The sequence below is a fragment of the Cataglyphis hispanica genome, chromosome 1 (genome assembly GCF_021464435.1).
Source record: "Cataglyphis hispanica isolate Lineage 1 chromosome 1, ULB_Chis1_1.0, whole genome shotgun sequence".
Lineage (NCBI taxonomy): Eukaryota > Metazoa > Arthropoda > Insecta > Hymenoptera > Formicidae > Cataglyphis > Cataglyphis hispanica.
This window is the reverse complement of record NC_065954.1, coordinates 1,265,497-1,280,095: the sequence shown is the minus strand read 5'-3', so window position 1 is coordinate 1,280,095 and position 14,599 is coordinate 1,265,497. Positions and strand designations below refer to the sequence as shown.

The following is a 14,599-nucleotide window of genomic DNA, read 5'->3' as shown; positions in this document are numbered from 1 at the left end:
TGCGTTTCTATTGCGAGTGCACGCCGGTCGAACAAATTTCTGCTTCCCTCTAAAAGTTGAGACGGAGATATTTATTGAGAATAATTTATTGGAATATATTATTTGGCTGCAAAGAAAGGTGTCGTTTTCTAAATACGATAAACTCATATGTACATGAATGTGTATGATGTACACATGTATGATAATTTTATTGTCAAAAGAGACACATGACGTTATCTCGCATTTTAAAATGCACACACACAATCGCGTTCGCGTCTATATATATATATGATATGCAAATTCATAAACTTTAAAATTTTCAATATTAATATCTTGAAAATTTTATTAAATTTATGATAAAACATAAAAATATCGCATAAAATTTTTTAAATCTAAAATTAATAATATTTCTCATAAAGCCATAATCTGCTCGTGAATTGAATTATTTAATTTTTAATACTAACAATAAATTATAAAACCATTGACGAATTTCTTCAAATTCAATTTATTGATTAAATGCATTTTTATTGACTTTATTTTTCAAAGGGATGATACTTTAAATAATTTACTTTATTTTAAGAAATGTAAAACGATCCATTACAATTTTGGTAAAAATTGACAAAGCGCGAAAGATACATTCGCTTTTCACTCCCTAGACGAAATGTCTGATGACTGAGGGAAGAAGAAAAAGAGAGAAAGTCATCAATTTCTTAATTAATCCGCGAAAAAAAGAGAGAGAATGAGAGAGAGAGAGAGAGAGAGAGAGAGAGAGAGAGAGAGAAAGTCTACAGCCAGACCGGTATCTTCCTGTTATTTCGATAACGGTAAACATCATCGGCCTGTACGTAAAGCATCGAGCTGTACAAGTGCTTTCTCACTGCTAACCAAACGAAGCACCGATATTACAATCCTATACGATCGTTATAGAAAAGTTATAAAATCGAATCCGCGAAAATCGATAGCCTTTATTTTATGGCTGTGGCCTTTGCTTTATTTGAACGTGACTGTTTCGATATCGATGTCGTGAACTCGCTAATTGCTTATTTGATTCTGTCGATATTTATGGCTTGCTAACGTTTTTCCAATTTTTAATATTTAATAAATATAACAATAAATAGTTCACAGATTCTTTCAAAATTTCACAATAAATATTTTCCTTCAGACATAAAAATAAATAAAAATAATTGTACATATATATATATACGAGAGTTATATCATTGAATTTATGTAAAAACATGCAAATACGCCTCGCACGCATAGTACAGCATATTCTTTTTCTTTGAGAGTTGATGATGAAATAATATTGGCTATATTAGCCTCACATCTGGTCAGCGGTCGAATCATCGTCGTTCTTAATCGATTATATCACAGTTAACGAGCTCCATTCTGAATAAGCTTTTTATTTGCGTACAAAGAGACCGTGTTTCGATTTGAGAGATGGAGGAAATGAAAACACAGTCGCTGAAATAAAATTTATTTCATATGTAATAAGATCTTCATGCAAACTAAAGAATCCTTAATATGTCATTTCAGAGTATTTATTAATTGATATATTAGTGTAACTTTGTCTCGAAGTAGAAAATATTTCGTCTCATTCGAAATTAATGAAGAGCACATTGCAAAAGTTGTGTCGCGATACTTTTAAAATTTTAACTCGCGTGATGATTAAGAGAAGACCTCAATGTTTTGTTTCTGCACTTTAGTACAGACATTCGTTTAACGGGTGTTTTATCTCGAAACGAACGCGTCGTGTAATTAAGAAGAGGAAGAGAAGCGGTCAGGATTGCGAAATGTACTTTACACAATATCTCTGTTGCGCTTTTAATTAACCAAGTCACAGCAAATTTAACGTGTTGTTTTGCGTTTATTAGCATCTCTTAATGATTGATTTATTTCATCATAAGGAAACGTGATACCGGTGTATCAAATGAAGAAAATTAAATTCAATGTATATAATAAGTCTCGGATTATAAATTCAGACAGATATTCGATTAAAAAAATTGGAATGATTTTACAACAAAAATTAGAGATTACAAACATTTTTAAATTTTAGCGTCTCTGTTCGTCTCGCTATCATCTGTCTTTAGAAATACGCGATACAGTCGGAAATCTTTCTTTCACAGTAATTTCGTCGATACCATCCCCGTCGAAAATCTCTCGATAATTCGCAACATTACGCATTTCTCGCTATTACGTCTTTCCGGTTTGTTTCGATTTATCGGAGCAAGAAGACACGACGTCTTTCTTCAATGAAAATGATAAGCTGGCACCCAAGCATTAACCAGCTGCATCTTCCTGCCACTTGAGAGTTGCAGGCCGAGAGATGCGTGGTAACCGGCTTCTCAAGATAATCTGCCCCTTTCCCTTCACCCGGTCCCTCTCTCTCGATTTTCTCCTTTTTATTTCCCTCACTCCTTCATCCCTCCTTCCTGTCGTCATCTCTACCGTTCTCTCTTTCGCTTCTTCACTTCTGTCCTCGCAGTTGGATGCGTATACACTTTTACGCGGCTTTTACGGCATTTGGTCGCGGCTCGTTCTGCGCGCCAGAGGAGAGAAAAAGGCTTCTTCAACAACCATTCATTCCGCAACGTATGCAAGTGCGAGAATTATCGCGGTCCCGCTCGTGTCAGTGATCGGGAATGCCATCTCGAGGTGACAAGTGCGGCGAACAATCTGACTTTGATAACAAATCTTTAAACTTTAAGCACACAATTCTCCGCGCCTGTGTGTGACTAGATGTCGTTTAATTTTACAAAATACCTGTGTGATTTTATTACATTTTTATGCTTATTACAATCTGATATTTAGATAAACCTAGTATCTTACATATATATTGATTGTATATATGTGTACGAATATACATGTTTATTTGTGTGCGAAGTTTGCGCGAACTTTTAACGAACTGCTTAATGCTAGGCAAAGAGATGCAAAGATGACATTATTTGAAATGATGATGAGGCGGAAATAATAGACATTTATTACCGACAAATAATTACACGTATTTAAACTTTGAATCGTTAGAGTTTGACGTTTCAAAATTGATAACTTTTCCTCGAGATATTATTATATTTGTGTTTATCATAATTGCTTCCGTCTCACCAGCTTACAAATGACAAATGCTCACACATAAAAAATTTATTGATTGATTACAAAGTAATGAATTTAAAGCTATATCGACATTTAAGAATCAGAGAGACATTGCGGTAATTAACACGTCTTTATTTTTTCCCAATTACATTAAAATCAAATTATGACGAGAAAATAGTGAAATGCTTTATTAAAAAATAAAATATTTGAACTGATGAAAAAAGCGACGAAATTAAGTTTTGTTGAAAGAAGACATATTTAGACATACGAAAATACACGTTAATTCTTATTGCATCGGAAAAATTGACTCGAAGATACATGAAAACTGTGATACATGACGACAAAACAAAATGATTTATCATAATAACAACTATAATAATTATTATAATAGCAATATAAAAATCTCGACGAAAGACACTAAAGTTGGAGTACGTTATTTCTATTAGAAACGACTTTCTTACTCCATCTGAATTTGACCTTAGATTTTTCATCAACATGTTTGATAACGTATCTAAATGCGTGACTGGCGGCGGTTCGCGTTTAGTTAAGGCCAAGAGCAGTCCAAATGTGTCAAAAGCGGCGCTTTCATCCGCCAGAAAGCAGAATGAATCAAACCAGACAACGACGAATCCCGCGATCGCTCCGAACAAATCATCTCGTTTGGCAAAACCACCGACGACCTCGAGGATATCTATCAAGACGCCTAACGATGCGGTTAATCCGTCGCGACGTGCTTCTACTAATTTGGATTCCTCGAAATCTAGACTCGTTGTGTCTTCAAAGCCTCTAAAACGATTCCCGAACGAAGCTCGACCGGATGCGGCAAAATCCGTCTCGCCTGCTGCACGTACCGACAAAAGGAAAGTCTGCAAGTCGATCAGCTCGTCTTCCACATGTACGATATTAGAGGACAGAGCGTTGCTCAAGAAAGGCCTTACTTATACACCCGAGAAGAGGCCGGTAAAACCTGAGGTCTTGCAACAAAAGAGCTTTCTGGATCGTTCGGTCAGTTTAAGCTCCGTGTCCTCGGACAATCAAACGAGTTCCGCGATCAGTCCACGATGGATTTTCTCAGAGAGAAAACCGACGGAAAAGGAAAAGAAAGCGGAAGCATCGGGAAAGGGTCTACCTCTCATTAACAGATCTACTAGTCTATGGAACGTTCGGACCACAAGAATGGATAACAGTCAATGCGGGAAATCTTTCGGCGCGCCCGCGAGATTAAACTCAATCTTGAGGCCGAGTAAGATACCGCTTCCTGCGACTCGATCCACCGGTCTCGGCCGATCTCTCGCCGATCTATCGCAAGTAGATCGCGCCGAAGAGACGATCTGCCAGACAATGATTAGTTTCGAGCTCAATCTCGATGCCTCATCGAACGAGCGTATCTACGAGAATTGTCGTAAGGCTCTAGACCGCACGTCCAAGTTCAACTCTTCGAGATCGACGTCGATGAGCAATCTTGAGGAAAGAGCCGCGCGATTAATGGCGCAATTGGAAAACGATTTAGAGTCCAAAGAGACTATTGTGTCAGAGGACATCGTGGATGTCGCTCCTCCGTGTAGAACGGAAATTGTCTACGAGGATGGAGAGACTTTGCATAACGGCAAAAATAATATTAATAGTATAGAGAAGTGTGACTCTGAGGATGGCAAGAACAATGAAATATTGAGAGCTGATGAAAAAGCAAAGAGAAAAAAAGCAATTATTTTTAAAGATATTAATGTAAAATTACAAAAAAGTTTGCAAAAGAAAGAATCTGTTATAAAAGAATCTACATTTAATCAAATCAAAATCTGCGAAAAGCCGGATGAATTTACCAAGGAATTAAAGATAAGCAAGGAGAATCTGAATTCCATTCAAGAGTTGAGGCGCAATTGGGAAAAACAGATTGGAGAAATCACGAATCAAAATACCGGCGCGAAAACCATCCACACTGCAAATTCCGGAAAGATGACCGTCAACCTGTCAAAGGCGACGCGAATTGGAAATGACATCGTTGATGACGCGCAGGAAATGAGGAAGCAATGCATTGTTGGTAAAAGAGCCAAGGATATCGAACATCTGGTGAATTTTTTCAATTGCAAAAACATTGACGCCGCCAAGGAGCCTCCGCGAGAAATTCCGATCAAGTTGCGATCTGTGGACGTTCCTATTATCGACGCGTCTGCTTTAAAGAAGAACGAGTCGAAGAACGGGAACGAGTACAGCGGATACGCGTCGGACGGAAACTGTTCGGAAGACAGCGGTCACATAAGCAATGAAAACGAAGTGGATTGGAAGGAAACTATGGAGAATCAAAGTCAGAGAGAGATAAATGAGTTCAAGGGACAGCAGTTCTTTCGGGGCAGCAGGATCGATCGAGAGAACAATAGCAACGATGTAAAGATCTTTGAACCGACGATCATTCACAGATTAGCCGAGCCTGAAAAGAAGAAGACCGTCATTAACCGGAATTGTTCCTTGATGCCCAGCGATACTAGCAGTACCGATAACTGTCGGCATGACAGATGCTCGGAAAATGGACGACAGGTCCGTGTCCAACGATTACGATCTCCACGTTGTTAGCTTTAATAAATACTACCGAGATAGCGCTCGGTAATTAGAAGGTCGACTGAATAATTAGAACGCGTTAATTGCTCTGCGTATCCAACACGCGTTCATCGTTTACATTGGGAAAAGAATCGTGAATCGAATTTTGTATAATAAGATGTTAATAGAGAGAGAAAATCTGGTAGGAAATCACTATAGATTGAATCTTCTTTTTTAAATTAATATTTTAATTTTATGTAAACGTCAATTTTATCGCTATTCTACGATTAGAATAATTAAAATCTTTCAAAATAATCGCCTCAATTAAGAATTTATTAGATACATAATTGAAAGTGTGTTAATGTAACTATATTAATGCTCAACACATTTTCATTACATAGTCTTACGTAAAGGTATTTATCGCAATTGAGGTGCTACGATGCATTGTCAAGCTCTAATAGTTATATGCGTATACGTTTATTCTTCGTTTCTATACAAGATGAAAGTAGCAGGAAACTATGCCATGCATATCTTAACATTTTCATTGTCCATGAATTCGGATTTGATATGCGATTCTTCTTACATCGTACATCGATGTACGTTATTATTACGTAATTATTAATAGTTGATTAATTCTCTTGATAAATCGCGCTTGATTAAGATAGGATAATTAAACAATAATTTACCAGCGTAATAACAGCGGCGTTCTAAACGCCAATTAATATTCGTCGATGGAAAAACTAATGAAGCGTTTATTCTTACTTGCAGATATTCTTCAGATCGGGCACTTTGGAACGATTGGAAGCTCAGAGGGACGAGAAACTCACAGGCCACATCATTCTACTGCAGGCGAGATGCAGAGGCTATCTAGCGCGGCGCAGACTCAATACTTTGAAAGTGGGTCGCTTATTCTCCTCTCTTGCAAATGTGAAATATTCTCCAACACAGTTAAATTTTGAAGGAAAACCTCTCTTTCGCTCTCTTTTTCTCTATTATGTATAAAAAACCACAAATAAATACTTTTGCTCATTTTTACTCGATTAATCCAGAAATCGCGGTGTTTAAAGATCGCCATCTAATTTGTATCAATGGCTCTGAATTTACATTTACTTTTATAATTTTTTTCTTTTTTTTTACTTGCCTAAGGAGAAAAATAAAATGTAAAAAATATATGCTTGCATCACTCGTACGTTCTTTCGCTGATAATTTATAACGTTTCAGTAATTAATTCATAATAACGATGTAAAGCAAATTAAGAAATTAAATTTGCTTACAGTTGCAGGATCTTGCAGTGCGCTGCATCCAAAGAAATGTGAGGAAGCTAATGTCCGTACGAGAATGGCCTTGGTGGAGATTGTACGTGAAAGTCGCGCCCTTGTTGAACGTTCATCGGACCGAAGATCAACTAAAGGCGCGAACGGTGAGAAAACAGTTATCTATAGATACACACATGTGTTACTATTTATTTGCGTGCGCTATCAATGCACTTTCTCATTTTAATAGGAAGAGCTCGAGCTTCTCAAGGCAAAAGTGGAACGCTTGGAGCAGGAACGAAATCATCTGAAACATGACAACGACAAATTAGAAGCGAAGGTGAGTTGCGCGATGGCACTTTGGCGATGGAATATTATATCCAATGCAAATATCTATTTTTTTTAGTTACAATTACGCAATGCTTTTGCACAAAACTAAAAAGCGACGTCTCGTGGCTTTAAAAATATTAAACGCTCCTCTGCAAATTGAACCTCTCCTTGTTCTACCGCAATGATTTCGCGTGTGACCGCGTGATGGGTTCTAATAGAGGCACTCTTGAAGGCTACATTAAGCCGAAATTGCCTGTTTAGGTATTCGCGGCACGCACACTGCGCAATTGGGTTAAACACGTCAGACGGCTCGTGTTGAGTGTGCGCGACTATTATCGTGACTCGACCAACAAACCGCACGCGTTACACGTTACACTATCATTCTAGTCGGCCGCTAATATGTAAAAACGCCATGCATCTTTATAAGTTGCTCAAGAAGATTCCTTTTTTGCAGCTTGCACACAAACACACACACACACACACACACACACATATATATATATATATATATATATATATATATATATATATATAAAAAATAATTGACTAGAAAGAACAATTATTTAATGATTATTATTTACTAGTCATCAACGCAATTACTGAATGGCGCATCGTAATTTTTTTGAATATCATTAATATGTTGAAATTTTCTCGAGCGATTTTATTACAGCGCAGCAATTTTTTTCTTTCCGCCATTCCTCTTTGTTCTATTTTTATAAATGCAACGATATATAATTCCTCAAGTTCTCTGTCGAAATGCTTTAGAGTATTATGTTTTCTCTTCCTTCTTTACTTTCGATACTTTTCTCACGAAATCTAATGGAGAACCTGGCGAATAGCCAGAATCGCCGTCTCGTCTGTTTCTATCCGCCTTTATCTCCCTCACTAGTCCTCTCTTTCTCGCCGTCTTTCCCTTAGAATAACTCGGAGGTGACCGCCTCCTCTAACGCCCTCGGCGGCGAATCGGCCCAGGAAGAGGCAGTTGCATCGGGACTTCTTGCCGACACGGGCGTCTTCGTTGTCATTCGACGTTACGCAATTCGCATCTCAAAATCTCAGCCGTTAAATCAATAGCATAAATGAAACTACAAAGTACGAAGAAAATAATTTGAAATGCATATTGCGACGATTCTGTCTTGGGAAAATTATGTAATGCATCGCCCGTTTTATGATCGGATTAATTATACATCATACCAATATTCCTGAATTAATTGGATTTCCCTGGATCAATCGTCTAAGATGCCCTCCGTGCCGACAATGTATCCGGATACTCTTTCCCTTTCTCACGATAATTGGCATCTGAACATGTTGGAGACCACCAGCTCGGACGAAACAATCGAAAGAAATGATTTGAGCGGTCTGACCAATGGTTTACCAAATTCACCCGATTCCACGAAGACCATAGCGAAGAGACCACCCTTGCCACCGCATTCCAAGAGACCGTCTAGCAGAGGCCATGTCGCTAGCAATTTGAGTTTCACGATGCGAAGTCCTTCTCCTTGCAGCATTTCCTCCAGTGTCTCTTATCGCGCAAAGTCCTTGTCCGCTGGAATGAGATCACCGTCTGTCACTTCCTCGCGAAGTCGCTCTCAACTGAGCTCCTCCAACTTCTCGACTCCGCCACGGAGAACGTATCCTCGCGAGAGCACGCGTTTGTCGTCAATGGAGAATGTTCTGGTCAAGGAACAAGCTCCGGTCGTGTTCGACGCGAGTCTCAACTTTGTTCTGGGTTGCGAACGACAGAGAGTAAAGCAATCCTTTCGACCTACCGCGTCTCACATGGAACCGTCCACCGCCTCGTCGTATCTCTCTTCGAAGATCTCCCAGTTTTTGAAACGTACCGATCATATTATGGACGAGTGGCGGAGCCTCGGTCATAAGGACGAGATAGACGACGAAACGATAAGTTTGCCGCATATGCGAGATAAGCCTCGTGCCATAATCGGAAGAAGTCAGAGCGCTACGAATATAATGATACGCGGTTATCAGTATTATAGCAGAGCGAACAGCGTAACAAAGAGTCCGTCGAGGCGCTCCTTGTCTCGCGCTTCGGAGGACGCCACTTTATCGGAGGGAATGCAGGAGGTAACGATGCAGAGTAAAAACGACTGGCCTTAAATTTTTATAACAAAAAATTAAAGACCACGATAAAAAGAATAAACAAAAAATTTTGCTTAAAACAATATTATCATAAATTTGAACAAATTTTATATGCACAATTTACTTTATTTCAATTTTGGACATATTTAAAACAGACGCAAAACAGAGAAAATAATCGTACAAGGTGTAACGATAATTCGTAGTATCCCTATAATATCACGTGTCGCATCTGATTTCCTTATGTAAGATATGTGTTTGCCTGTTCAAGCTGAGCGAGATGACCGCAGACTTTGCCGAGGAGCATTCTACGTCGACACTAGCGGCGGAGAGGATCGATGCCGAGACATCGGAGCGTCTACGACTCGAGCGAGAGTTGCAGGATGTAACCGAGGCTAATAAAAATCTTCAACAAACGACCGAACGGCTGGAAATGGAACTGTTATATGCGAGGGCTGCCGATTTGAATGGGGTAGCTTCCGATGGCGAGGAAGGCGAGGACGGCGGTGTTTACAGGCAACGATATGAAAATGCCATTCGAGAACTTGAGTTTACGAAAAGAAAAATGGCACAGCAGCACGAGGACGATCTAGAGCAGCTGGTAGGACTTAAGAAGCAATTGGAGAAGAAGGTACGTCAAGAATTACTGTCCTCATAATCGCAAACAAGCATCATCATCATCATCATCATCACGTTCTTGCTCTGACCAACAGTTGGCCGATGCTTACGAAGAGGTGGAGGAGCAACGACAAGTCGTCGGACAGTGGAAACGACGAGTTCAAAAACTGAATGGTGAGATGCACGATCTCAGATTACTGTTGGAAGAACAGACCGCTAGGAACAATCTCCTTGAGAAGAAGCAGCGCAAGTGAGTCTTGTTGCAAATGCAACAAAGTTACAAAGCGAAATAAATCGTGCACTTTGTCGCGCTTTGCGATACAGTGTCTCGGAGGCGCGTTTAATCCACGGCTAATGGTCGACAAGTCGGTGTCGGGTAGTAGCTCACTCTATTTTTTTCTCATTTCATTCGCGGCAACAAGTGTCTCTGGCGTCTCGCCAGGCCAGCATAGTGTAGCCACCCAATCTACCCTGCTAGCGTTCAGCGACACGTCTAGTGCGTCTACAAATCACGATTGACTATTTGCAAAGATAGCTTGCTGTTAATCTAAATGCAGCCTGTTCGTTGCCGGTTAAAGCCGATCTTGTTACAAGCAGCGAAATTGGACCTTCTCCCGAAATCCAGTCTGTTATTCTAATACTTCTTCTATAACGTCCTAAAGTAGTTGATTAATTCTAACGCATTATAGAGAATCGAATTTTATATTATGGATATGAGAAAATTTTTCCAAACGTGACCAAACGTTGTTAATATCTCCGAAATTTTCATATAAATTTTTTAATTTTTTGTATATAAATATTATAAAATTATTATATTGTAATCTTTTTTATTTAATCGTTGTAATAAATGCATTTAGGTTCGATTCAGAAACTCAAAACCTGATGAACGACCTTAGGCAAGAGAAAGCACAGCGTGAAAGATTAGCGAGAGAGAAGGAGATTGCGATCGCGGAAAAATTCACAGTTGAGCAAAATCTCAGCGTGAGTAAATTTTTCTTCTTATTATGTTTTTTTTTTTTTTTTTGTTTTCCCAGCTTCAGCCAGATGAATGCAATATCGAAAATATCTACATATATTACTGCTTTTATAACAGGACGCAAGACTAGAGATTGAATTAAAGGAGGAGAGACTTCGCACGTTGACTCAAGAATTGGAGGAGCTCACTTTCGGTGGCAAAACGGAAGAGGAAGTCGCGCAGCTGAAGAAAGCAAAACACGAACTAGAGAAACGCGCCAAGGATCAAGAAGAGGAGCTCGATGATTTAGCTGGTCAGGTACAGCTGCTCGAACAGGCAAAACTCAGGCTGGAAATGAGCATCGAACAGCAGCGTAAAGAGATGCGTAAGGAGATGCAACAGCGCGACGAGGAACTGGAAGACGTTCGCGGAAATGCTCACAAAAAAGTTAAGGCCCTCGAGTCGCAGTTAGAAAACGAGCACGAAGAGAGGACAATTCTTTTGAGGGAAAAGCACGAATTGGAACGCCGTTTGGTTGCTTTAGAGGAACAAGATCGAGCCGATCGCGCAACAGAAGCCGAGACTATGCAGAGGTGAGTATCAAAAACTGAACACGCGTTCTCATTCATCAAACTCTGCCATTTGTTCTATCTAAAATAAAAGTAATTTAACGATTCGTTGCATATATAATAAAACAGACTGAAAAGAGACCTGAAGAGGACAAAGGCCTTACTCAGGGATGCGCAGACGATGCTTGAAAGATCCAAAGGCGATTCGACGGGCAAAGCCGCGCTGCGTCAATTGAAAAATCAGTTGGAAGATGCGGAATGCGCTCGAGCAGCGGCTATTAAAGCGAAACAAGCGTTGGAACAGGAATTGAATGAAACGCAAGCGAGTCTAGAGGAGGCTATGCGACAACGTTCCGAGGCAGAGGAGCGGGCTAATGCGGCCAATCGCGAACGCACGGAGTTGCTGTCTCAGTTAGAAGAGAACGAAGAGGAGCTTGCTGAGGTATGTTATTTTATTCCGAGTTCTAGAAGAACAATAAGTTAAAGTTAAAATAATAATCTATAATAATCAATAATAATCAACGTTTGTAAAATACCATAGTTAAGACTTGTATTTTATATTTATAATGATTGCATAAAAGTTATATGAAAGTAAAATGATTTTGCACATGCATCTCTCTTATTATGATCGCAAAGGTCTTAAAGAAATATCGAGCCGCCGTGCAACAAGTTACCGCGGAGCAAAGCCAATTGCAAGAAGCACAAGTGCAAATTGCCGCACTCGAGGCAGAAAGATCATCGTTGAAGGACCAATTAGCGGAATTGGCGCAACGATTAGAATCAGTGGAGCAACTCGGCGATCCTACGGCAAATAGTCTTGCCACGAGACGCTTGGAATTCCGAGCTAAAGAGCTTGAAAGCAAGCTAGAACTGGAACAAACCACAAGAGCGCGTTTGGAGGTACTCGTTGTCAAATTAGCAAATTCATATTAGACCTAATTGTCAAAGATAATCTATTATATGTCCCAGAAAGGAGCGTATAAGAGTACCAATATTTTAAAAAATTAATTGAATATTGTAATGTGATACATAAATTGTCAAATTAATTTGCTCCGAAAAATTATTTTTTATTTATCTAACGTTATTATTTGATTGTGTTTTTACAGACGCAAATAGCACGATTGAAGGAGAGCGTAGATAAATTACAGACAGAATCAGCTTTACTTAGAACGAAAGAACAGACTGCTCAAGACGCGGCAAGACGACTGCAACGATCCTTGCGCGACGCGCGCGACGAAGCCAGCGCGGCAATATCGCGCGAACAGGAGGCCCTACGTGCTCGTCGCGACACAGAGAAATCTTTGGAAGCCGCAGAGGCTGAGACTAAAGTGGCTAGAGACGATCTCAGATTAGCGCTACAGAGGATCGATGACTTGCAGAGCGCAATTCAAGGTGAACTCGATTTGGATTGCAGCGAGGAAGCCACCAGCGAGAATAGTGATAGGTAAGGGAGAAGAAGAATAAAGAGATGAAAAGAAAAAAGAGGAATGTATAATATAATCAAAATAATATAATCAAAAATATATAAAACAATAATTTTAAATGTGAGATTTTTTAAATCAATTTTACATTTATATTTGTTAATCGTGAATAATTTTTGCTGTCCAGTTTGGAAAAATTTCTTTCTTTTTACAGTGATTGATCCGAGCCGTTATCGGACCTCGGGTCCGATCAAAACGACAAAAACATGATTGAAACAGAATCAATGGAGCAGATAATGGATGGATCTTCCGATGGGCGTACCGAGACATCGAGCAGAACGTGAAATTGCCCGTATTTAGCGTATACGACCGAAACTTATATGAAAGTGAGAAACTAGAATTGTAGTCCGGAGAGACGAAAGACTGGTGAAATGATTACGAAGAATGATGATAGCTCGAAATCGCGATGAACTTTAATCATGCTGCTTGAATGATGCTACTAAGGATAATGCTAGCGTCCTATTTTCGCTATCATAGAGAATAAAATTACTATGAAAGCGAATCAAACTAGCGCGGAGGCTAGCCGTTGAATAACGAAATCAAACTTACGAATTAAAGTTTGAGCTGTGGATCAAGCTAAAATCACTAAACTAATCAACTGTGTGTAACCACACACTTTCTCTCTATGCGAGCAATGATAACTTTTTAGGTGCTAACTATGTATAATTCTCAGAAAACAATCTCGATGTCGTGGCTAACTTCATACGTCGCATCGTACGCTTAATCATGCGTCTGTGGTGCTATTATTTTGTCCGTTTTTCTTCTTTCTTTTTTTTTTTAAATCGTCGATGATAACGACATCGTCCTTTTCCAGTCTTCCACTAAAATTCGAGCCATTTCTTCATAAACGCGAATGCGAATATTGATGAAATTGTGCGCATTCTGCCGAACAAAAGTCGAAATACATCCGAGAGAAAAAGGATTTTTAATACAGATATAACAAAATCTTTATATCTTTATATCTTTTTATTAGGTATGTATAAATAAATATCTTGCAATGAATTTTGCGAAGCAATAGATTAAGACTTTTTTGATTTTAATATCATTGTTGCAAGATTTTATTTTTTATAGGATATTCGTACTTTTGTTCGTCAGCGTAGAGATATACGCCGTGCGAATATTTTCTCATGTATAATTAGCTCGGGAACAATCTTGTACGTAGGAAAGGACACATTATGCTTTTTATTCTTACAATTCTTACTATCTTTATATTTGTATAAAAAGAAAAGAATAGAAAGGAGCACGACAAAGGAACGCGTGCCACGACTCAAATTAAGGCTTTGGTTTTTGTGTAAGGATTCTCGTGTAACTTATTGCTTTGTAAAATGCAGATCTCCTATTTAATTATTAGGAAGTGTTTCTTCATCGTCCTCTGCAAATCCATCCCAAATATCTGAAGTTTAATCGGCAAAACGATGAGCGAAAAGTCCGCGAGAAGAAGAATCGCAGAAGAAACAGAGACGGCAGGTAGCCAACGCGAGTTGGTTATCAAATTAACCATTACACATAAATCGACTCACATGTACATACATACACATATCACTCGTCCTCCTTTGACTTTTCCCTTTGAAGAGCTAGACATTGATTTCCCGCAGGACGGCTCCCGCTCGCCAAAGTTTCGAAGTAAAGTTAAGCTCTTTTCCTTCTGTTCACACTGTTCCCTCTCGGCTCTCCTCGTCGTACTCTGTGTTTCTTCAT

General features: G+C 39.2%; 1 protein-coding gene across 7 annotated transcripts in view; it reads left to right on the top strand.

Annotated features, from left to right (window-relative positions):
- LOC126854776 (unconventional myosin-XVIIIa-like) overlaps positions 1-14,248 on the top strand; it is a 46,149-nt gene extending 31,901 nt beyond the window's left edge. For 5 of the 7 annotated variants that reach the window (XM_050601830.1, XM_050601839.1, XM_050601848.1 and 2 more), the window contains 11 exons: positions 6,367-6,495; positions 6,875-7,018; positions 7,102-7,191; positions 9,550-9,909; positions 9,992-10,146; positions 10,754-10,877; positions 10,990-11,444; positions 11,550-11,862; positions 12,057-12,320; positions 12,527-12,864; positions 13,056-14,248. In XM_050601830.1, the coding sequence (XP_050457787.1) occupies positions 6,367-6,495; positions 6,875-7,018; positions 7,102-7,191; positions 9,550-9,909; positions 9,992-10,146; positions 10,754-10,877; positions 10,990-11,444; positions 11,550-11,862; positions 12,057-12,320; positions 12,527-12,864; positions 13,056-13,062 (2,379 nt within the window). In that variant the 3' untranslated portion in view covers positions 13,063-14,248. Of the gene's footprint in view, positions 1-3,461; positions 5,599-6,366; positions 6,496-6,874; positions 7,019-7,101; positions 7,192-8,142; positions 9,267-9,549; positions 9,910-9,991; positions 10,147-10,753; positions 10,878-10,989; positions 11,445-11,549; positions 11,863-12,056; positions 12,321-12,526; positions 12,865-13,055 lie in introns of those variants that run through there. The other 2 variants (XM_050601857.1, XM_050601875.1) reach the window with 2 other exon arrangements.
- Positions 14,249-14,599: the final 351 nt, after the last annotated feature.